Source organism: Mauremys mutica, chromosome 13 (genome assembly GCF_020497125.1).
Source record: "Mauremys mutica isolate MM-2020 ecotype Southern chromosome 13, ASM2049712v1, whole genome shotgun sequence".
Taxonomy (NCBI): domain Eukaryota; kingdom Metazoa; phylum Chordata; order Testudines; family Geoemydidae; genus Mauremys; species Mauremys mutica.
The window spans coordinates 33,218,454-33,241,739 of NC_059084.1; the positions used below are offsets into that span (position 1 = coordinate 33,218,454).

Genomic DNA, 23,286 nt, shown 5'->3' on the forward strand with positions numbered 1-23,286 from the left:
TTTGCCATCTACGGTATCTTCAAAGAAGTCTAAGGGTATGTCTACAGTACGAAATTAATTTGAACTTATTCTATTCGAATTTTCGGAAGCGATTTTATGCATTCGGTGTTGTGTCCCCACTAAAGCGCGTGATTTCGGCGGAGTGCATCCACAGTACCGAGGCTAGCATCGAATGTCGGAGTGGTGCACTGTGGGAAGCTATCCCACAGTTCCTTCAGTCCCCGCCACCCATTGGAATTCTGGGTTAAGCCCCAGTGCATGATGGGGCAAAAACATTCTAGCGTGTGTTTCTGGATGTGTGCCATCACTCACTCCTCCCTCCGTGAAAGCTACGGCAGACGCCATACTGCCAGCAGACGGTGCAGTACAGTGCACCGCCTGTCTCCTGGTACTATGAATCCACCTTGCATGTCCTCTCGTCTTTCTATCTACTCTTTTATCTAACCATTTCTCGCCTTTTTTTGGCTACTGTGAACCAAGCAGCACAGCTTCCGCCGCAAACTCTGCTCTCCCGCTCTTGCAACACTAGCTAATTTCTCCATGTTGTCTGTCCTGGGCTCCCATGGAAGCTACAAAAGGCAACAGTTCCCCACCGTTTTTTGGCCATCGTGAACTGAGCTGCACAGCTTCCGCCACAAACTCTGCTCTCCCGCTCTTGCAGCTCTAGCAAGTTTCCCAACTCCGTGAATGCTACAGAAGACAACCATTTACCGCCTTTTATCGGCCATCTTGAACTGAACAGCTCTCCTACGTTTCACGCCCTTTTTCCAGGATTACCCGTGCAGGCACCATAGCGCAGCAAGCGTGGAGCCCGCTCAGATCTCCGCTGCAGTTTTGACCATTGTAAATACCTCGCGCATTATCCAGCAGTATGTTCAGTACCTGCAAAACTGGGCAAGGAAGCGGTAACAGTGCGATTACTATACTGATGAGGACATGGACACAGACGTTCCTAGAAGCACGGCATGTGGAATTGGGAGATCATGGTGGCATTGGGCCAGGTTCATGCCGTGGAATGCCAATTCTGCGCCCGGGAAACAAGCACAGGCTGGTGGGACCGCATAGTGTTGCAGGTCTGGGATGATTCCCAGTGGCTGCGAAACTTTCATATGCGTAGGGCCACTTTCATGGAACTTCGTGACTTGCTGTGCACTGCCCTGAAGCGCAAAGACACCAAAATGAGAGCAGCCCTCACAGTTGAGAAGCAAGTGGCCATAGCCCTGTGGAAGCTTGCAACATCCGACAGCTACCGGTCAGTCGGGAATCAGTTTGGAGTGGGCAAATCTACTGTGGGGGCTGCTGTGCTGCAAGTAGCCAACACAATCATTGACCAGCTGCTATCAAGAGTAGTGACTCTGGGAAATGTGCAGACCATTGTGGATGGCTTTAATGCACTAGCATTCCATAACTGTGGCGGGGTGATAGACGGAACGCATATCCCTATCTTGGCCCCAGCACGCTTGGGCGGCCAGGACATAAACCACAAGGGGTACTTTTCCATGGTGCTGCAAGGACTGGTGGATCACAAGGGACGTTTCACCGACATCAACGAGGGATGGCTGGGAAAGGTTCATGATGCTCACATCTTCAGGAACTCTGGTCTGTTTGCAGGAAGGGACTTACTTCCCAAACCAGAAAATTACTGTTGGGGATGTTGAAATAGTTATCCTTGGGGACCCAGCCTACCCCTTAATGCCATGGCTTATGAAGCCGTACACAGGCACCCTGGACAGTAGTAAGGAGCAGTTCAACTATAGGCTGAGCAAGTGCAGAATGGTGGTAGAATGTGCTTTTGGACGTTTACTAACTCGGTTAGATCTCAGCACAAGCAATATTCCAATTGTAATTGCTGCTTGCTGTGTGCTCCACAATCTCTGCAAGAGTAAGGGGGAGACGTTTATGGTGGGGTGGGAGGTTGAGGCAACTCACCTGGCGGCCAATTTCGCACAGCCAGACAACAGGGCGATTAGAAGAGCGCAGCAGGGCGTGCTGCGCATCAGAGAAGCTTTGAAAGCCAGTTTCATGACTGGTCAGGGTATGGTGTGACAGTTGTGTTTGTTTCTCTTGAAGTTACCTGCCCCCTATATATATGAAAGGAAATAAAGTCTAAATTGTTTAAAAACTGTTCTTTATTATTTGTTGCACAACACAGTGAGAGAAATCAGAAGGTAGACCGGGGGAGGGGAGGGGAGGGGTATTGGGTTAAGGGGGAGGAGGAGGAGGGAAGGACACATCTAGAAACCAAATCAGAAGTTTGCATATGCCAGCTTTCTGCTGCTTGGGCGATCCTCTGGGGTTGAGTGTGAGGGTCCCCGTAGCCTCCCCGCTCGTGTTCTTGGGCATCTGGGTGAGGAGGTGTGGAACTTGGGGAGGAGGAAGGGAGGTTATACAGGGGCTGCAGTGGCAGTCTGTGATCCTGCTGCCTTTCCCGCATTAGATCCACAATACAGCGGAGCATGTCAGTTTGCTTCCCCGTGAGCTTGACCATAGCGTCCTGCCGGTTCTCATCACGCGCGTCCCTCCTCTCTTTGTGTTCCCGTAATGCTTTACGGGACTCCGCAATTGTTTGCCTCCACGCGTTCAGCTGGGCCCTATCAGTGCGGGAGGACTGCATGAGCTTGGCGAACATGTCGTCCCAACTTCGTTTTTTTCCAACCTTCTAATCTGGACCAGCCTCTGGGACGGAGTAGATAGGGGCTGCGTTGAAACATTTGTACCTGCAGGAGGAGAAAAAGGGAGGGTAGTATTTTAAGATACATTTCAGAGAACAAAGGGGACACTCCTTCTCAGTGAAACAGGCAATTCATAGTACACCGCACATGTTCTTTCTGTACAAGTTAGTATTTTGCCTCTTATACAGAAGTGCCTGCCACTTTGGTGTGAGTAAGCCATCACGCACAGCCGGGCAACAGAATTCAGCTTGCAGGCAGCCTAGGGGCACACGGGGTTCTGCTTCAATGCTTTCAAACTGCTGGGCCCCCTTTCCCATAGCAAAACATGCCTGGTGGGTTTGCCATATAAAAGAAGGGCCTGCGGGCTCTCTGGGATGATTCTTGACACAAGACGCCCACCCCCCCCCACCACCGTGTGGCTCCAATCAGGCTCTGAGCAGGGATGAGCCCTTTAAACTAAACGCAAACAGCCCAGCATGGCTGGGTTTCCCCTCCGCCCCCCACCGCGTGGTTCTAATCAGTCTCTCACTCACCGGAAGTACCTTTTAACCAGTTACCAATCCATGAGAGAACCTTCCCTCTTATCCCATGACTGCTTATTTTGCTTAAGAGCCTTTGGTGAGGGACCCTGTCAAAGGCTTTCTGAAAAATCTAAATACACTATAACCACTGGATCTCCTTTGTCTGCATGCTTGTTGACCCCCTCAGAGAATTCTAGTAGATTGGTGAAGCATGATTTCCCTTTACAAAAAACACGTTGACTATTTCCCAACAAATTATGTTCATCTATGTGTCTGACAATTTTTTTCTTTACGATAGTTTCAACCAGTTTGCCTGGTATTGAAGTGAGGCTTACCAGCCTGTAACTGCCGGGCTCACCTCTGGAGCCCTTTTTAAAAATTGGTGTCACATTAGCTATCCTCCAATCATTTGGTACAGAAGCTGATTTAAAAGATAGGTAGATGACAGTAGTCCTGCAATTTCACATTGGAGTTCCTTCAGAACTCTTGGGAGAATACCATCAGGTCCTGGAGGTTTTATTACTGTTTAGTTTATCAATTTGTTCCAAAACCTCTCCTAAGGACACCTCAATTTGGGACAGTTCCTCAGATCTGTCACCCCAAAAGAATGGCTCAGGTTTGGGAATCTCCCTCACATCCTCAACAGTGAAGGCCCAGACAGCTATGTGATCCCCACACCGGTATCTCTGCCTGCTTGGAGAGCAAACAGTCCCCTTCCGCTCACTGGGTAACAATGCACAACGAAGGCAGAAACAGGACTCAGAAAAAATTTACAGAATATTCCCACGTTGTCACATTTCCGTAACAGTTACGTCTCCATTGTCAACAGGCCTGCTTGGGCTCAGGCTTTCTCTGGGTTGTCCCTGGACAGGGCTGCTCTAAAGGGACTCACCACTGCCACACAGACACCATAAGCTGTTTCCTGATTCAAGTCACAAACCGGGCCAAACTCAGAGGCGAAGCACAAACAGCTTCAGTTGGACCCTGTCCCTCAGTGGGGTGCCTCTGCCTTTCTCCCCCAGCGTGCCTGGGGTGGGAGCAAGTCCCAGGTGATGTATTTCGCACCAGCAAGAAGCTGGAACGCGGTGTCAGACAGCACTGAACAGGAAACGACTTTATCTGACACTTCCTTACACCTGCCACTTCAAACAAAACTCCTGCTGCTCTCCTCTCTTGCAGTTTATTCCAGATTATTTCCCCTCTGAGATCTGAGCTATGTTGTCTCCTGGGGTCCCTGAGGGAAGACAGGCCCCAGCTGTGGGGCAGCACCCTGGGCAAACATTCCCTGGCAACATTTTCAGAGAATAGATCATGGTTTTTTTACAGATGCATGAAACTGGGGATGGGGGGTCAGGGTGAGATAGAGAAGTGGGGGTGGGGGCTGAGAATTCCTAGTCTGGGGTGGGGGGAGACCCCTAGGCTGGGTGTAGTGTGTGTGGGAATCCCTGGTCAGGGCAGGGTGAGTGTGTGTGCGGGGGGAATGTCCCTGGATAGGACAGGGTGTGTGTGTATGGGGGAGGGGGTGTCCCTGGATCGGGCAGGGTGTGTGTGGTGACAGGGAGGATGAGGGACCACCCACAGGTAGGGGATCCTCTTGTGGGGCTGATGTTGAGGGTTTCCCCAGGGTGGTGGGATGGGGCTCCCATGCAGGGCTGTAGGGGGGAAGGGTTGGGGGCTCCCCAAGTGGAGTTAGGGCTGGAGGTTCCTTGCTGGGGGTGCATTGGGGGTGCGAGGCGGAATCAGGGTTATTCCCGTGGCAGGGGTGCCTGGAGGCGCCGATCGGGGGCCGGAGGGCCCCAGGCCAGGTTAGGGGTGTCCCGGGCAGATTGGGGCTCTGCGGAGGTCCCGGTCCGGACATGCCTCGGTCGCGCGGGGCTCGGCTCCGCTGCCCGGCACCGCCCGGCGCCGCCTGCGTCTCAGCGTCCCCCTTGGCGGGGCCCCGTCCTGCGTGAGCGGCTCCAGTCCAGCCCGGTGGCCGGAGGCGTCTAGCGGGACCGAGTCGCTGCGGCCCATGGGGGGCCGAGCCCCAGCGCCCGGCACGGGGAGCAGCCTGAGCCCGAGCGCGGGGAGCGCACGGGCCGCGCCATGGTCAGTATCGCCGCCCGGCCAGGGCCCCCCGGGTACTCCCCCATCCAGCCCCCGCCCGGCCAGGCCCCCCAGATACCCCCCATCCAACTTAACCTGGTCAGGGCCCCCTGGGTACCCCCCCATCCGGCCCCCGCCTGGCCAGGGCCCCCAGATACCCCCCATCCAACTTAACCTGGTCAGGGCCCCCTGGGTACCCCCCCACCCAGCCCCCGCCTGGCCAGAGCACCCAGATACCCCCCATCCAACTTAACCTGGTCAGGGCCCCCTGGGTACCCCCCCACCCAGCCCCCACCCGGCCAGGGCCCCCTGGGTACCCCCCCACCCAGCCCCCACCCGGCCAGGGCCCCCTGGGTACCCCCCCATCCGGCCCCCGCCCGGCCAGGGCCCCCAGATACCCCCCATCCAACTTAACCTGGTCAGGGCCCCCTGGGTACCCCCCCACCCAGCCCCCGCCTGGCCAGAGCCCCCAGATACTCCCCATCCAACTTAACCTGGTCAGGGCCCCCTGGGTACCCCCCCATCCGGCCCCCGCCCGGCCAGGCCCCCCAGATACCCCCCATCCAACTTAACCTGGTCAGGGCCCCCCGGGTACTCCCCCATCCAGCCCCCGCCCGGCCAGGCCCCCCAGATACCCCCCATCCAACTTAACCTGGTCAGGGCCCCCTGGGTACCCCCCCATCCGGCCCCCGCCTGGCCAGGGCCCCCGGGTACCCCCCATCCAACTTAACCTGGTCAGGGCCCCCTGGGTACCCCCCCATCCGGCCCCCGCCTGGCCAGGGCCCCTGGGTACCCCCCATCCAACTTAACCTGTCAGGGCCCCCTGGGTACCCCCCCATCCGGCCCCCGCCTGGCCAGGGCCCCCAGGTACCCCCCATCCAACTTAACCTGGTCAGGGCCCCCTGGGTACCCCCCACCCAGCCCCCACCCGGCCAGGGCCCCCAGATACCCCCCATCCAACTTAACCTGGTCAGGGCCCCCTGGGTACCCCCCCACCCAGCCCCCGCCTGGCCAGGGCCCCCAGATACCCCCCATCCAACTTAACCTGTCAGGGCCCCCTGGGTACCCCCTCATCCAGCCCCCACCCAGCCAGGGCACCCGGGTACCCCCCATCCAACTTAACCTGGTCAGGGCCCCCACCCAGCCCCTGCCCAGCCAGTGCCCCCGGGTAACCCCCACCCATCGTCCTTCCCCGATGAGGTCCCCCGGAGTACCCCCATCCTCCCCCCAGCCAGGTCCCCCTGGGTACTCCCCACCCAGCCCCTACCCAGCCAGGGCCCCCGGATACCCCTCATCCAACTTAACCTGGTCAGGGCCCCTTGGATATCCTCCACCCAGCCCCCATACCTAGCCATGGGCCCCCAGGTATCCCCCATCCAGTCCCCTCCCGGCCAAGGCTCACTGGGTGCCCACCCCTCCATCCCTTCGGCCTGGCCAGGGTTTCCCGGGAGCCTCCCTCCATAGGTGCTGGAACTAGGGGTTCTGTGGGTGCTGCCACACCTTCTGGCTTGAAGAGGTTTCCATTATATACTGGGTTTACAGTTTGGTTAAATGGCTCTCAGCACCTCCACTATAAAAATTGTTCCAGCACCCCTGCCCCCTCCACTCCTTCCGCCTGGCCAGGGCTCTGTAGGTACCCCACATCCACCCCTCTTCTGGCCAGGGCTCTCCAGCTATCAAGGGTCCACCTGCCTCCCCCAGCCTCCCCCCGCCCCATCTATCCCAGTATTTCACTGGATTCTCTGGTTGTCCTTGCTCCGGTCCCACACACAGGGAATGTCAAGTGCTGGGAGGAGACACTCCTGTGAGCTGTGTTTGTATAGGAGATGGATGCGGGGCGCTGGAAGGGGTGCATCTGTCTGTCTGATAGAGAGTCACTCTGGTGGGGGCTGGGTGGTGGGGTTCGCTCTGGGGCTCCCTGGCTGGTCCCTGTCACGGGGAAGCTTGCAGTACAGGGGTCCCCATTTGGGCACTGTGTGGGGAAGCCCGCATCACCTGGAGTTCCCAGCTGAGCACTGTCACAAGGAAGCTCGCAGCACTGGGAAGTTGTGTGTCTCCATCTACAGTAGAGATTTCCTTCTCCAATTCCCCCACTCATGGCCAGCGCTGTGGGAAGCAGGGGGCTGGGGCATTGTGGAGCTGTCCTGAGTGGGGTATGGCGATGGGGCTAGATGGCCAGGGGCCAGCTCCCCAACTCTAACCAGTGCCTGCCCTGTGGGGGGCAGAGGACTGAGGTGATGTCTGGGCAGGGCAGGCCCCCTCTGAGTTGGATATGGACTTGGGGATAGATGCCGAGGGCTGGTCCCTGCCCTCACGGGGCACTGGTGCCAGCTAGTGGGGTGTGAGGAGCAGAGTCTAGACAGCTCTCCCCTCCCCGTGGCAGTTTCCTGGCCCTGTGCGCTGCGGAAGGAATGAGCTCAGTGCTGTTAATGGCTTGCAGCTGGTGCAGGGGCCTGTGCTCGGCTCCCAGCCCCCTGGCCCAGCCCAGCTGCGCTCATGCGGTCGCTAGCTCGGACTGGGCTTGGCACCCCTGCGTGGGCAGGGCCCTGGCCCGTAACAGGAGCTGTGCTGCTTAGTACGGGCTGCACAATGCTGTCCCACGCCCCAGGGCCTCAGCTGGGCCAGGTCTGGGAGGGGAGCTGTGCACCAGGACTCCTGGGTTCTCTCTCTGAGCTGAGAGGCGGTGGGGGCTAGTGGGTTAGAGCTGGGGGTCTGGGAGCTGTGCACCAGGACTCCTGGGTTCTCTCTCTGAGCTGAGAGGCGGTGGGGGCTAGTGGGTTAGAGCTGGGGGTCTGGGAGCTGTGCACCAGGACTCCTGGGTTCTCTCTCTGAGCTGAGAGGTGGTGGGGGCTAGTGGGTTAGAGCTGGGGATCTGGGAGCTGTGCACCAGGACTCCTGGGTTCTCTCTCTGAGCTGGTTGGGGAGTGTGGCTAGTCTTTAGGGCAGTGTCGTGTCGCCCTTCCCCCCAGGAGCCCGAGCCAGTGGAGGACTGTGTGCAGAACACGCTCTCAGCCCTGTACCCGCCCTTTGTGGCCACAGCACCCACACTGCTGGGGCAGGTGTTCGAGGTAGTGGAGCGGACGTACCGGGAGGATGCCCTGCGCTACACCATTGAGTTCCTCATACCTGCCAAGCACATCCTGGCACGCATTCAACAGGAGGCCTGTGTGAGTCTGTCTGTGCCTCCATCTGTCCATCCATACGTATGTGTGTGCAAGGATGTGTGTCTGGCATGGTACACAAAGGCGGGGGTGTCTGTGGGCCCGGCGTGTTGAGGGGCATGTGTCTGTGGGTTGGGCCCGGTGCATGGAGGGATGTGTGTCTGTCTGCAGGCCTGATGCGTGGGGGTGTCTGTCCGTGGGCCCGGCGGGTGGAGGGGACGTGCGTCTGTCCGCGGGCCCGGCGGGTGGAGGGGACGTGCGTCTGTCCACGGGCCCGGTGGGTGGAGGGGACGTGTGTCTGTCTGTGGGCCCGGCGGGTGGAGGGGGCGTGCGTCTGTCCGCGGGGCCGGCGGGTGGAGGGGGCGTGCGTCTGTCCGCGGGCCCGGCGGGTGGAGGGGACGTGCGTCTGTCCGCGGGGCCGGCGGGTGGAGGGGACGTGCGTCTGTCCGCGGGCCCGGCGGGTGGAGGGGACGTGCGTCTGTCCGCGGGCCCGGCGGGTGGAGGGGGCGTGCGTCTGTCCGCGGGCCCGGCGGGTGGAGGGGGCGTGCGTCTGTCCGCGGGCCCGGCGGGTGGAGGGGGCGTGCGTCTGTCCGCGGGCCCGGCGGGTGGAGGGGGCGTGCGTCTGTCCGTGGGCCCGGCGGGTGGAGGGGGCGTGCGTCTGTCCGCGGGCCCGGCGGGTGGAGGGGGCGTGCGTCTGTCCAAGGGCCCGGCGGGTGGAGGGCCCGTGAGTCTGTCCGCGGGCCCGGCGGGTGGAGGGGGCGTGCGTCTGTCCGCGGCCCGGCGGGTGGAGGGGGCGTGCGTCTGTCCGTGGGCCGGCGGGGGGAGGGGGCGGGCGTCTGTCCGTGGGCCCGGCGGGTGGAGGGGGCGTGCGTCTGTCCGCGGGCCCGGCGGGTGGAGGGGACGTGCGTCTGTCCGCGGGCCCGGCGGGTGGAGGGAACGTGCGTCTGTCCGTGGGCCCGGCGGGTGGAGGGGGCGTGCGTCTGTCCGTGGGCCTGGCGCGTGGAGGGGACGTGCGTCTGTCCGCGGGCCCGGCGGGTGGAGGGGGCGTGCGTCTGTCCGCGGGCCCTGCGGGTGGAGGGAACGTGCGTCTGTCCGCGGGCCCGGCGCGTGGAGGGGGCGTGCGTCTGTCCGCGGGCCCGGCGGGTGGAGGGGGCGTGCGTCTGTCCGTGGGCCTGGCGCGTGGAGGGGGCGTGCGTCTGTCCGCGGGCCCGGCGGGTGGAGGGGACGTGCGTCTGTCCGCGGGCCCTGCGGGTGGAGGGAACGTGCGTCTGTCCGCGGGCCTGGCGGCTGGAGGACCAGTGCATGAAGAGGCGCATCTGGCCTCGCAGGCACAGAACCGGGTGCCCCAGGTTGTGCTCCCCCATGACTCTGTCTCTCTCTCCTGTCAGGCCCAGTACAGCGGGTTTGTGTTCTGTCATGAGGGCTGGCCGCTCTGTCTGCACGAGAAGGTGGTGGTGCAGTTCAGCTCCCTGCCCTGGCAGCAGCTGTGTCCTGGTGACTTCTACCTGCAGGTGGCCCCCTACCTGTGCCGTGCCCCCCGCCTGGTGCTCAAGTGCCTGTCGCCGGACGGGCGCAGCGTTCAGGAGCTGCCGGTGCTGCCTGACGCCTACCCCTTCCTCTTCACTGCTGAGTGGCTGAACGGCATCAACAAAGACCGGCGGGCCGGGCGGCTGGAGCGTTGCCTGCTGGCAGCTGAAGAGCGGATTCTGCGCCTGCCCTGGACCGAACTCATCTGCCCGCAGTTTGTGCACCAGGGCAGCTTCATGGTGGGGCGGCGTTGCCTGCCGGGCCCCAGCCCTGAGGTGCTGGGGGCTCGCAGCCCTGGGGACGGGCGCCACTCAGGCGGGGAGAGCCAGGAGGCAGAGGGCGGGGGCCTGGAGGGGGAGTACGTGCAGCTCCTGGAAATCAGCCCGCCCCGGCACAACGCCCCCCCAACCCCAGTGTCCCCCAGTTCCCAGAGCCGTACCCTGCCTGCCCGCAAGGGCCAGGGCAAGGGCCGCAACCGGCGCCACCGTGCCTGGCTGCACCACAAGCCCAGCCGGGAGGAGACTCTACCCAGGAACCGGCCCCGCAGAACCTGGGAAGGGGGGCGGCCAGGGGCGGATCCCGGCCAAGCAGGGCTCCTCCGGGGCTGGGACCTACAGAGGCCATACGGGGAGACTGGAGGGCCAAGGGCCAGCCAGGGGGATGGGCAGGATCGGGGGGGCCCTGCACACAAAGTGGCAGCACAGAGTCGGGGCAAAGAGGGGCATCTGCCTGGGGAGAGATGGGGGGGAGGAGACACCGGGGAGAGGGTAGGGGATCCCACCCTGGGGGATGAGCAGCAGGGTGGGGACCCTCCGGAGGGACGGCGGGGAGGGGATCCCAGCCTCAAGAAGGAGCAGCGGGGCGGGGACTCTGAGGTGAAGAAGCGAGATGGGGTCCCTGGGGAGAGGCAGCAAGGAGGGGATTGCAGCCTCGGGGAGGTGCAGCGGAGCAGGGACCCTGAGGAGAAGCAGCGAGATGAAGTCCCTGGGGAGAGGCAGCAAGGAGGGGATTGCAGCCTCGGGGAAGTACAGCGAAGCGGGGACCCTGAGGAGAAGCAGCGGGATGGGGTCCCTGGGGAGAGGCAGCAAGGAGGGGATTGCAGCCTCGGGGAGGTGCAGCGGAGCAGGGACCCTGAGGAGAAGCAGCGGGATGGGGTCCCTGGGGAGAGGCAGCAAGGAGGGGATTGCAGCCTCGGGGAAGTACAGCGAAGCGGGGACCCTGAGGAGAAGCAGCGGGATGGGGTCCCTGGGGAGAGGCAGCAAGGAGGGGATTGCAGCCTCGGGGAGGTACAGCGAAGCGGGGACCCTGAGGAGAAGCAGCGGGATGGGGTCCCTGGGGAGAGGCAGCAAGGAGGGGCTTGCAGCCTCGGGGAGGTACAGCGGAGCGGGGACCCTGGCCCCCCAGCCATCTCTCCCCAGCCCAGCACTGTGGCTGAGGTGCAGGGGCTCAGTGAGGGAGCGGGGCAGGCAGCAGGGACAGCTGCATGGCCTAGCTCCAGGCAACGGGAACAGAGCCAAGGCCTTCCAAGGCTGAGCAGCTCCCAGCACAAGGCTCCCAGCCCGGACCTGAGGCCAGCCAGAGCAGAGCCACCAGGAGCCAGGACTAGCCCCCAGCAAGGAGCCGTTAAGGACTCTGCTCCAGGGCTGCCACACCGGGCTGCCAAGGGCAACCGCAGGAGGAGAAAGTGGGGGGGGAGAGGCTGCCCCACCAGTGTGGAATGGAAGGAGCCTGGGTCTCCTGGGGCAGGGGTGGGGGATGCCCCGGCTGGCACCAAAGAGGGGGGTATCCCTGCTGGCACTGGACTCCCTGTTGTCCCCATCCCAGGAGAGGGGGACATCCCCTCAAGCACCAAAAAGGAGGGCAGCCCTTCTGGCACCAGACTGCCCATTACCTCCACCCCAGGAGAGGGGGGTGTCCCCCCCAGCACTAAAGAAGGCAGCCCCTCTGGCACCAAACAGCCTGTTGCCACCACCCCAGGAGAAGGGGGTGTTCTCCCCAACAGCATAGAGGGGGGCAATGCCTCTGGCACCGGACTCTCCGTTGCCCCCACCCCAGGAGAGGGGGCCATCCCCCCCAGCAGCACGGAGCCGGACAGCCCCTCTGGCACCAGACTCCCCATTGCCCCCACCCCAGGAGAGGGGGCCATCCCCCCCAGCCCAGAGGAAGAGACTTGTGCTGACTGCCCCGGGCAGGGGGCCCTCCCAGCCGCCCTGGCAGAGGCTGCAGTCCCCACCGGCGCAGAGGAACAGGCTGCCCCCGAATCCCTGGAGAGGACGGAGGCTGTTGGTGCTGGTGCAGCCCCATTTGTGGAGAGTGCTTTGCCCCTCACGGGGGGTGCAAGAACCAGCTGCCCCGTGGAATCCCTGCCCCCCACCTCGGCCCCTGTGGGGCAAGATGTAGATTGGGAGCTTTTGCGCTCAGGCATCTTCCAGCTGACAGGTGAGTGCCTGGGCCTAGGCTGGTTAGCGGCTAGGCAGGTGGACGGGGAGGTGGGGGGGGCTGGCACCCCGGAGCCTGGTGTAGCAGCACCGCCACCCTCATGTCCCTCCTGTCGCCTTGAAGCGGGCCACTCCCCTCCTCCGCTTGGGCCTGGTGCCCTGTCAGCCTAAGTGCACTGAGCGAGCTGCCTGGGCCCTGGACAAACCCGGCGTCCTGGAGCCGGCCAGGCCAGGAAAGCCCAGCGCCGGTGCGGTGCTGATGGCCTGGGGCCCAGCAGAGAGGGCGCTGGCTGGCAGCTAGGAGGTCCTGGGGTCTGGAGCTGCTTTGGTCTTGGGCAAAATGTGCCCAAGGGGCCTGGAGCCCCTTGGCTGGGGCGCCTGAGTTGCACCCTCGTGCTTGTTCATTCTTTCCATTCCCTTCCCAGGCAGCCTGGCTTCAGGCCCTCCGTTACAGGCAGGTACGGTAATGTGGGTGCAGCCCATGGAGCAGGGGTCAGAGCCAGAGCTCGGCCCTCAGCTACTGGGGCAATTGAACAGAGCATGCGAGCCCTGTGTGCCACGCTGTGCTGGCCATGCCCCTCTGCCCAGTGCCCCACGTGGCATGGGGCTGGCGGCCTCGTGGAGAGCTGTGGCGCGGGAAGGAGGCCGTGGCTGCCTGAGGGAAAGGCTGCTCCTGGGTTCAGTGCAGTGGCATGGCTGTCTGGGGCAGGGGTTTTCTACAGCTGGGGGCAGAGCTAGAGTGCCTGGCACCGCAGGGGAACAGAGCAAGGGCCGTGGGGGGGGGGGAGAATGGGGGCTCCTGCTGGGGGGGGGAGAGTCCAGTACAGCGGGGAGGGGTCCTGTAGGGATCATGGAGGAGCATTTTCCTCTGGGATCCTCTGTTCTCGTTTGTGGGGAGGGGGGGAGAGAGACTCCCCTTCTGCCACCTGCTAGCTCTCACCAAGCGCAGGGAAGACCCCAAGCAGCCGCTCCCCTTGCTTGGCCCAGCTTCTGGGAGCACAGAAGAGAACTGCTCACTCCCACTGCCCTAGGGCTGCCCCACAGCTGTCTTCCCTCTGCCTGCTCCTGGGGTGGGGAGGCTGCCCAGGCTCACAGCCTCCTGCACGATGCCTTGCCCCCGCAGGCGGAGTAGACCGGATGGGAAGGGCCTTGCTGACTGTCACCCCCCAGCCCCCAGGGGAGCCGGCCCCAGCCCAGGGGGAGCTGAGCCAGGCCCTGCGGTACCTGCATTCGCTGCTCAGGTAATGCCAGCACCAGGGAGACCCCAGTCCTCCCACATCCATCCCCCCCACATCCCTACACCACCTCCCCCACGTATCCCTGCCAACCCCTCCCGGTGCAGGGGAGCTGAGCCAGGCCCTGCAGTACCTGCATTCGCTGCTCAGGTAACACCAATGGGGAGACCCCAGTCCTCCCACATACGTCCCCGCCACTTTTAATGTCTTCCCCCACACTAGCTCCTTCCTCACAGCCCGCACTCCTCCTTCCCCCACAGCCTCATCCCCACTTCTCACACCGTCTTCCCTTCACCAACCCCACAACTGCCCCATGCTGCACCTCTCGCCCCATCCCCTACTGGGGGTGAGAGCTGTCACCCCATTAACCCCTCACTGTCCTCTCCCCTGTAGGAAGGAGCAGCAGGAGCTGGGGCTGACGGGGCTGCTGGATCTGCGGCAAGGAGGGGCTCTGCCCCTCCACCCCCCTGCACTGCTGCCAGCCCTGCAGGAGCTGCAGGTACCGCCCCAGACAGACCCCCCAGCATTGCCACCCCCACCTGCACAGTCCCCTTCCTACGGTTCTCTGGTTCTCCCCCCCCACCGACCCCCAGTCCCCCGCGGAGCCCAGCCCTGCCTCCACCTCCTGCACGGCTGCCAATCCTGCAAGCACCCAACACAGCCACCCAGCTTCCCCTGCTTGCCTCCCACATGGTACCATGCTGCTCCTGCCCTGCCCCACGGCGCATGGCTCCCTGCCTACAGCCTGCACTGCCCCCCCATGGCCCCATGTTGCTCCTTGCCCCACAGTAACCCCCCCCCGCCATGGTGCAAAGCTCCCCCCACTGCCTGCACTTTCTATGCATGGCCCCCTCCCCACCCTGCTGCCAGTCCTGCAAGGACTCCAAGGAACACCTCTGCCCCCTGCCCGCCCTGGACACTGGGGTGGCAGCCTGATTTCTTCTTGCCTTGCAGGAGGCTTCACCAGCTCCTGTGAGCCGCCTGCTGGTGCTGGCCCCGGAGGGCCGCGAGGAGCTGCCCCTCATTCAGGTAGAGGCGTCAGGGGTGGGGTAGGAAGGACTGACAGCACCTGAACTAGAGTGAGAGTGCTGGGAGGGGGTGTGGGGGGATTCCCTGCCTGGAGGGGGGAAGATGATGGGAGGGGTTTCCTGCCTGGCAGGAGCAGCTGGGAGGGGGTGTGGGGGGGATTCCCTGCCTGGAGGGGGGAAGATGATGGGAGGGGTTTCCTGCCTGGCAGGAGCAGCTGGGAGAGGGTGTGGGGGGGATTCCCTGCCTGGCGGGGGGACGATGATGGGAGGGGTTTCCTGCCTGGAAGGAGCAGCTGGGAGAGGGTGTGGGGGGGATTCCCTGCCTGGAGGGGGGAAGATGATGGGAGGGGTTTCCTGCCTGGAAGGAGCAGCTGGGAGAGGGTGTGGGGGGGATTCCCTGCCTGGAGGGGGGAAGATGATGGGAGGGGTTTCCTGCCTGGAAGGAGCAGCTGGGAGGGTGTGTGGGGGGGATTCCCTGCCTGGAGGGGGGGAAGATAATGGGAGGGGTATCCTGCCTGGAAGGAGCAGCTGGGAGGGTGTGTGTGGAGGGGATTCCCTGCCTAGAGGGGGGGAAGATAATGGGAGGGGTTTCCTGCCTGGCAGGAGCAGCTGGGAGGGGGTGTGGGGGGGATTCCCTGCCTGGAGGGGGGAAGATAATGGGAGGGGTTTCCTGCCTGGAAGGAGCAGCTGGGAGAGGGTGTGGGGGGGATTCCCTGCCTGGAGGGGGGAAGATGATGGGAGGGGTTTCCTGCCTGGAAGGAGCAGCTGGGAGGGGGTGTGGGGGGGATTCCCTGCCTGGAGGGGGGGAAGATAATGGGAGGGGTTTCCTGCCTGGCAGGAGCAGCTGGGAGGGTGTGTGGGGGATTCCCTATGGGGGGGATAATGGGAGGGGAATCCCTGTCAGGGAGAGGAGGGGATAATGGGAGTGGGTTCCCTGGCCAGTAGCAGAGGGGTGGCAGGTTTTCCCCTAGCTGGGAGAGGCAGTGGGGGTTCCCTGCTTGGTGACGCCCTGCTCCTTTCCCCAGGAGGCACTCGTGCTCTCCCCAGACGACCTGCCCCAGTTCGTGGACCCAGAGCAGCTGCAGACGACTCTGGGCGGGACCCTGCAGCACTCGCAGACCCAGTGGGTGGAGATGTGCCAGGTGAGAGCTAGGAGTGACCCCCATAGCCCTCCAGCACCCCTGCAGCACCCCAACACCTCCACAACCCCCACCCTCTGCAGCAAACTGTGTCACACAGCCTCCCATGTAACCAGGGGTGGCACATCCCCCCCACAGTACCCCTGGCTGAACCCCAGTCCCCCTTCCTGCCATCTCCTCCAGGGGTCTGTGTCCCCCGCACTGCCCACTGTCTCTCCCTGCAGGCGCTGGAGCGGCTCTGCGGGCTCTGCCAGGGCGTGATCCAGTCAGTGCAAGTGGCCAGTGCTGAGTTGGAGGCATCGGAATTGGCCGAGAGTGACGAGGTACGTGACACCCCCATGCAGCTCACCTCCCTCACACTCTGGGTCCCCTTGCAGCTCGGTGCCCCTTGGCCCTCATAGAATATCAGGGTTGGAAGGGACCTCAGGAGGTCATCTAGTCCAACCCTCTGCTCAAAGCAGGACCAATTCCCAACTAAATCATCCCAGCCAGGGCTTTGTCAAGCCTGACCTTTAAAACCTCTAAAGATGGAGATTCCACCACCTCCCTTGTTACCCATTCCAGTGCTTCACCATCCTCCTAGTGAAAAAGTTTTCCTAATATCCAACCTAAACCTCCCCCACTGCAACTTGAGACCATTACTCCTTGTTCTGTCATCTGGTACCAGTGAGAAGAGCCGAGCTCCATCCTCTCCATCCTTTCAGGTAGTTGAAAGCAGCTATCAAATCCCTCCTCATTCTTCTCTTCTGCAGACTAAACAATCCCAGTTCCCTCAGCCTCTCCTCATAAGTCATGTGCTCCAGCCCCTTAATCATTTTTGTTGTCCTCAGCTGGACTCTTTCCAATTTGTCCACATCCTTCTTGTAGTGTGGGGCCCAAAACTGGACACAGTACTCCAGATGAGGCCTCACCAATGTCAAATAGAGTTGAATGATCACATCCCTCGATCTGCTGGCAGTGCCCCTACTTAAACAGCCCAAAATGCCATTAGCCTTCTTGGCAACAAGGGCACACTGTTGACTCATATCCAGCTTCTCGTCCATTGTAACCCCTAGGTCCTTTTCTGCAAAACTGCTGCCTATAGCCATTTGGTCCCTAGTCTGTAGCAGTGCATGGGATTCTTCTGTCCTAAGTGCAGGACTCTGCACTTGTCCTTGTTGAACCTCATCAGATTTCTTTTGGCCCAATCCTCTAATTTGTCTAGGTCCCTCTGTATCCTGTTCCTACCCTCCAGCGTATCAACCACTCCTCCCAGTTTAGTGTCATCTGCAAACTTGCTGAGGATGCAGTCCACGCTATCCTCCAGATCATTAATGAAGATATTGAACAAAACTGGCCCCAGGACCAACACTTGGGGCACTCCGCTTGATACTGGCTGCCAACTAGACATGGAGCCGTTGATCACTACCCGTTGAGCCCAATGATCTAGCCAGCTTTCTATCCACCTTATAGTCCATTCATCTAGCCCATACTTCTTTAACTTGCTGGCAAGAATACTGTGGGAGACTGTATCAAAAGTTTTGCTAAAGTCCAGAAATAGCACATCCACTGCTTTCCCCTCATCCACAGAGCCAGTTATCTCCTTATAGAATGCAATTAGGTTAGTCAGGCATGACTTACCCTTGGTGAATCCATGCTGACTGTTCCTGATCACTTTCCTCTCCTCTAAGTGCTTCAGAATTGATTCCTTGAGGTCCTGCTCCATGATTTTTCCAAGGACTGAGGTGAGGCTGACTGGCCTGTAGTTCCCTGGATCCTCCTCCTTCCTTTTTTTAAAGATGGGCACTACATTAGCCTTTTTCCAGTCATCTGGGACCTCCCCCGATCGCTATGAGTTTTCAAAGATAATGGCCAATGGCTCTGCAATCACATCTGCCAACTCCTTTAGCACCTTTGGATGCAGTGCATCCGGCCCCATGGACTTGTGCTCATCCAGCTTTTCTAAATAGTCCTGAAGCACTTCTTGCTCCATAGAGGGCTGGTCACCTCCTCCCCATGCTGTGCTGTCCAGTGCAGCTGTCTGGGAGCTGACCTTGTTCGTGAAGACAGAAGCAAAAAAAGCATTGAGTACATTAGCTTTTTGCACATCCTCTGTCACTAGGTTGCCTCCCTCATTCAGTAAGAGTCCCACACTTTCCTTGACTTTCTTCTTGTTGCTAACATACCTGAAGAAACCCTTCTCGTTACTCTTAACATCTCTTGCTAGCTGCAACTCCAAGTGTGATTTGGCCTTTCTGATTTCACTCCTGCATGCCTGAGCAATATTTTTATACTCCTCCCTGGTCATTTGTCCAATCTTCCACTACTTGTAAGCTTCTTTTTTTGTGTTTAAGATCAGCAAGGGTTTCACTGTTAAGCCAAGCTGGTCACCTGCCATATTTACTATTCTTGCTACACGTCGGATGGTTTGTGCCTGCAACCTCAATAAGGTTTCTTTAAAATACAGCCAGCTTTCCTCGACTCCTTTTCCCGTCATGTTATTCTACCAGGGGATTCTGCCCATCAGTTCCCCGAGGGAGTCAGTCTGCTTTTCTGAAGCCCAGGGTCCGTATTCTGCTGCTCTCCTTTCTTCCTTTTGTCAGGATCCTGAACTCAACCATCTCATGGTCACTGCTGCCCAGGTTGCCCTCTTCTACCTCCCCTACCAATTCTTCCCTGTTTGTGCGCAGCAGGTCAAGAGGAACACAGCCCCTTGTTGGTTCCTCCAGCACTTGCACCAGGAAATTGTCCCCTACACTTTCCAAAAACTTTCTGGATTGTCTGTGCACTGCTGTATTGCTCTCCCAGCAGATATCAGGGTGATTAAGTCTCCCATGAGAACCAAGGCCTTCAATCTAGTAACTTCTGCTAGTTGCTGGAAGAAAGCCTCGTCCACCTCATCCCCCTGGTCCGGTGGTCTGTAGCAGACTTCCCCCATTACATAACCCTTGTTGCTCACAGTTCTAAACTTAATCCAGAGACTCTCAGGTTTTTCTGCAGTTTCATACTGGAGCTCTGAGCAGTCATACTGCTCTCTTACATACAACACAACTCCCCCACCTTTTCTGCCCTGCCTGTCCTTCCTGAACAGTTTATATCCATCCATGACAGTACTCCAGTCATGTGAGTTATCCCACCAAGTCTCTGTTATTCCAGTCACATCATAATTCCTTGACTGTGTCAGGACTTCCAGTTCTCCCTGCTTGTTTCCCAGGCTTCTTGCATTTGTGTGTAGGCACTTAAGATAACTCGCTGATCATCCTGCGTTCTCAGCATGAGGCAGGAGTCCTCCCCTCTTGCAGTCTCCTGCTCACGCTTCCTCCCAGGATCCCACTTCCCCACTTACCTCGGGGCTTTGGTCTCCTTCCCCCGGTGAACCTAGTTTAAAGCCTCCTCACTAGGCCAGCCAGCCTGCTTGCGAAGATGCTCTTCCCTCTCTTCGTGAGGTGGAGCCCGTCTCTGCCTAGCACTTCCCGTGACTCCCTTGCTCCCCAGCCTGGCTACAACTGTCCTCCCATCCCCGTACAGGTCTCCTGCCACCTTGTATTCCCACGCAGCCCTCCAGACCTCCCGGGCTCTCCCCTGTGACTCTCCTGCCCCTGCAGGGCCCTCTGGAGCTTCCTGGGTAGGCTCTGGGCTGGGCCAGCTGGGTGGGGGGCTCTAGGCTTAGTCAGCAAAGCAGGGGCCTCTGGGCCAGGCTGGCTGTTCGGGGGGCTCTGGCCTGAGTGGGGCTGGCTGGGCGGGGGGCTCTGGCCTTGGCTGGGCGGGGGGCTCTGGGCTGGCAGTTTGGGGGGGCTCTGGACCAGGCCATGATGGCTGGGCAGGGGCTCTGGACCGGACCGGCTGTTCGAGTGGCTCTGGGCCAGGCCAGGCTGGCCTGGAGGCTCTGGGCCGGGCCGGGCTGGCTGTGCGGGGGTGTGTTGTATTGCTCACTGTTATGTGCCCGCAGGCGCTCTCTGTGCGGATCTCCGGGCACAAGGATGCCATGCAGAAGCTGCTGTCAGATCCACGGCTGCTGGAGTTGCAGAGCAGCGGGGGGTCCCTGCTGGCTCGACTGCCCCCACCAGGAACCTGCAGGTGATCCTTGTCCCACATTCCACACGGGAGGTGAGGGACACCAGGCCTAACAGTGGGAGGGGATTGGGCCCGACACGTGAGGTGTCCCCACAGCCTATGCTGGGGGATGGCCCTGTGCTGGAGTTCACCTGTTGTAGTTGGGAGAGGTGGTCTCTGCCCCCTTTATGCACACACTGGCCTGGGAAGCTTCCCCATACCCTGTGGCCTGGCGGAGCGGGTGGGGGGGGGTGACAAGGTTGGCGGCATGGTGATGTGAGAGGCAGGGAGTGACATGCTATTTGCTGTCCCCAGGCCACGGTGTGGGGGGCTGGCGGGGCGGGGCGGTGGCTAGATGGAGTTGGCAGCATGGGGGTGGCTGGGCAAGTGTGGGGTTGGCAGTGGGGGGGATGCATGGGGTTGGGGGGGCGGCGCATGGGACAGCGGTATGGCACAAGGGGCGGCGTGTGCGGCGGCGCATGGGGAAGCGGTATGGCATGAGGGGCGGCGTGTGGGGCGGCGCATGGGACAGCAGTATGGCATGAGGGGCGGCGCGTGGGGCAGCGGGAGGTGCATAGGGCAGTAGTACAGCATGAGGGGCGGCACGTGGGGCTGGGGGAACGGCACATGTGGCAGTGGTGTGGCACGAGGGGCGGTGTGTTGGGTGGCGCATGGGGCAGCGGTATGGCACGTGGAGCGGCACGTGGGGCAGCGATACGGTGCGAGGGGCGGCACGTGCTACTGGGGGCGGCGCGTAGGGCAGCAGTACGGCATGAGGGGCGGCATGTGGGGCTGGGGGAATGGCGCATGGGGGCAGCGGTGTGGCACGAGGGGCGGCGCAGGGGACAGCGATATGACACGAGGGGCGGCACGTGGGGCAGGGGCTGATGTCCTTTCACGTCCCCAGTGCCCAGGCCGCGAGGGCTGCCAGCTTGTATCAGGAGGTGGACGATGCCATTCATAGGCTGGTGCAGCTCAGCAATCGGCGCCTGGGACAGCTGGAGCAGGAGAGGGGCTGCCGGCAGCTGACACAGGTAATACTCCTCTCTTACCTCCCCTGGTGACCTTCCCCCCCCCCACACTGTCCCCCCACTGTGCTGCTGTGTGTTTCACCTTCCTCCCCACCCCACGCCCAGAGCGCTGACATCCCCTCCCACCTGACAGTCTCCGTACCTGCTGCATGCTGCCCCCACATGCCTCATCTACCCCGTGCCTGGCACTTTGACACCTCCCCCATGTGCCCCTCCCTATCTGGCACCGAAACCTTCCCTGTCCTGTCCCCCCTCCCCCAGATCCCCTCCCCAACTCCCGCGCCCAGCAGTCTGGCAGCCCCCATGTCCTCTGCCCCGCCATGCCTGGGGTGCTGACCCCCACATGCCTGCCCATTCTTGTTGCTCTCACCCTCTGTCCTGGCAGGCTGTGGGCTGGCTGGCTGACCGTGGGGAGCAGGCGCTGGCAGGTTTCACCCCCATGGAGGTGGGGGATTCAGTAGTGGCCGTGGAGGAGACGCTGGCGAAGTTTGAGGCTTTTCACACCCTCGCCAAGGTGAGACACACATCCCTCACCCACTTGAGGGCTGCAGGGAGGGATCCTGAGGAGAAGAGTGTGGGTGGGGCGCTGCATACTGGGAGGGCACTGCCTTGTTCTCTGGGGCACTACATATTGGGGGGTGCCAGCTCTGCGGGGCGCTCTGTACCGGGGGGCTGGCATAGGCTCTGCGGGGTGCTCTGTACCAGGGGGCTGGCGTAGGCTCTGTGGGGCGCTCTGTACCGGGGGGCTGGCATAGGCTCTGTGGGGTGCTCTGTACCAGGGGGCTGGCGTAGACTCTGCGGGGCGCTCTGTACCGGGGGGCTGGCGTAGGCTCTGCGGGGCGCTCTGTACCGGGAGCCTGGCGAAGGCTATGCGGGGCGCTCTGTACCGGGGGGCTGACGTAGGCTCTGTGGGGTGCTCTGTACCGGGGGGGCTGTCATAGGCTCTGTGGGGCGCTCTGTACCGGGGGGCTGGCATAGGCTCTGCGGGGCGCTCTGTACCGGGAGCCTGGCGAAGGCTCTGCGGGGCGCTCTGTACCAGGGGGCTGGCGTAGGCTCTGCGGGGCGCTCTGTACCGGGGGGCTGGCGTAGACTCTGTGGGGAGCTCTGTACCGGGGGGCTGTCATAGGCTCTGTGGGGCGCTCTGTACCGGGGGGCTGTCATAGGCTCTGCGGGGCGCTCTGTACCGGGGGGCTGGCGTTGGCTCTGCGGGGCGCTCTGTACCGGGGGGCTGGCGTAGGCTCTGTGGGGCGCTCTGTACCGGGGGGCTGGCGTAGGCTCTGCGGGGCGCTCTGTACCGGGGAGCGGCATTGGCTCTGTGGGGTCCTCTGTACCGGGGGGCTGCCGTAGGCTCTGCGGGGCGCTCTGTACCGGGGGGCTGGCGAAGGCTCTGCGGGGCGCTCTGTACTGGGGAGCGGCATTGGCTCTGTGGGGTGCTCTGTACCGGGGGGCTGGCGTAGGCTCTGCGGGGCGCTCTGTACCGGGGGCCTGGCGTAGGCTCTGCGGGGCGCTCTGTACCAGGGGGTTGGCATTGGCTCTGCGGGGCGCTCTGTACCGGGGGGCTGGCGTAGGCTCTGCGGGGCGCTCTGTACCGGGGGGCTGGCGAAGGCTCTGTGGGGCGCTCTGTACTGGGGAGCGGCATTGGCTCTGTGGGGTGCTCTGTACCGGGGGGCTGGCGTAGGCTCTGTGGGGTGCTCTGTACCGGGGAGCAGCATTGGCTCTGTGGGGTGCTCTGTACCGGGGGGCTGGCTAAGGCTCTGAGGGGCGCTCTGTACCTTGGGCCTGGCGTAGGCTCTGAGGGGCGCTCTGTACCAGGGGGTTGGCATTGGCTCTGCGGGGCGCTCTGTACCGGGGGCCTGGCGTAGGCTCTGTGGGGCGCTCTGTACCAGGGGGTTGGCATTGGCTCTGCGGGGCGCTCTGTACCGGGGGGCTGGCATAGGCTCTGCGGGGCGCTCTGTACCGGGGGGCTGGCGAAGGCTCTGCGGGGCGCTCTGTACCGGGGGCCTGGCGAAGGCTCTGGGGGGCGCTCTGTACCGGGGGAGCTGACAAACCGTCTGCGGGGCGCGCTGTACCGGTGGGCTGGGATACGCTCTGGGGGGCGCACTGTACCGGGGGAGCTGGCATAGGCTCTGCGGGGCGCTCTGTACCGGGGGGCTGGCGAAGGCTCTGCGGGGCGCTCTGTACCGGGGGGCTGGCATAGGCTCTGTGGGGTGCTCTGTACCAGGGGGCTGGCGTAGACTCTGCGGGGCGCTCTGTACCGGGGGGCTGGCGTAGACTCTGCGGGGCGCTCTGTACCCGGGGGCTGGCGTAGGCTCTGCGGGGCGCTCTGTACCGGGAGCCTGGCGAAGGCTATGCGGGGCGCTCTGTACCGGGGGGCTGACGTAGGCTCTGAGGGGAGCTCTGTACCTGGGGGCTGTCAT

General features: G+C 62.0%; 1 protein-coding gene across 7 annotated transcripts in view; it reads left to right on the forward strand.

Annotated features, from left to right (window-relative positions):
- Window positions 1–5,127: 5,127 nt before the first annotated feature.
- Window positions 5,128–23,286, forward strand: part of ARHGEF40 (Rho guanine nucleotide exchange factor 40) — a 37,477-nt gene continuing 19,318 nt past the window's right edge. For 5 of the 7 annotated variants that reach the window (XM_044985555.1, XM_044985551.1, XM_044985549.1 and 2 more), the window contains exons 1-11: window positions 5,128–5,281; window positions 8,248–8,445; window positions 9,828–12,405; window positions 13,528–13,645; window positions 14,033–14,138; window positions 14,594–14,668; window positions 15,693–15,809; window positions 16,031–16,129; window positions 19,735–19,862; window positions 20,746–20,872; window positions 21,255–21,383. In XM_044985555.1, the coding sequence (XP_044841490.1) occupies window positions 5,279–5,281; window positions 8,248–8,445; window positions 9,828–12,405; window positions 13,528–13,645; window positions 14,033–14,138; window positions 14,594–14,668; window positions 15,693–15,809; window positions 16,031–16,129; window positions 19,735–19,862; window positions 20,746–20,872; window positions 21,255–21,383 (3,678 nt within the window). In that variant the 5' untranslated portion in view covers window positions 5,128–5,278. The remainder of the gene's footprint in view (window positions 5,282–8,247; window positions 8,446–9,827; window positions 12,406–13,527; window positions 13,646–14,032; window positions 14,139–14,593; window positions 14,669–15,692; window positions 15,810–16,030; window positions 16,130–19,734; window positions 19,863–20,745; window positions 20,873–21,254; window positions 21,384–23,286) is intronic. The other 2 variants (XM_044985552.1, XM_044985553.1) reach the window with 2 other exon arrangements.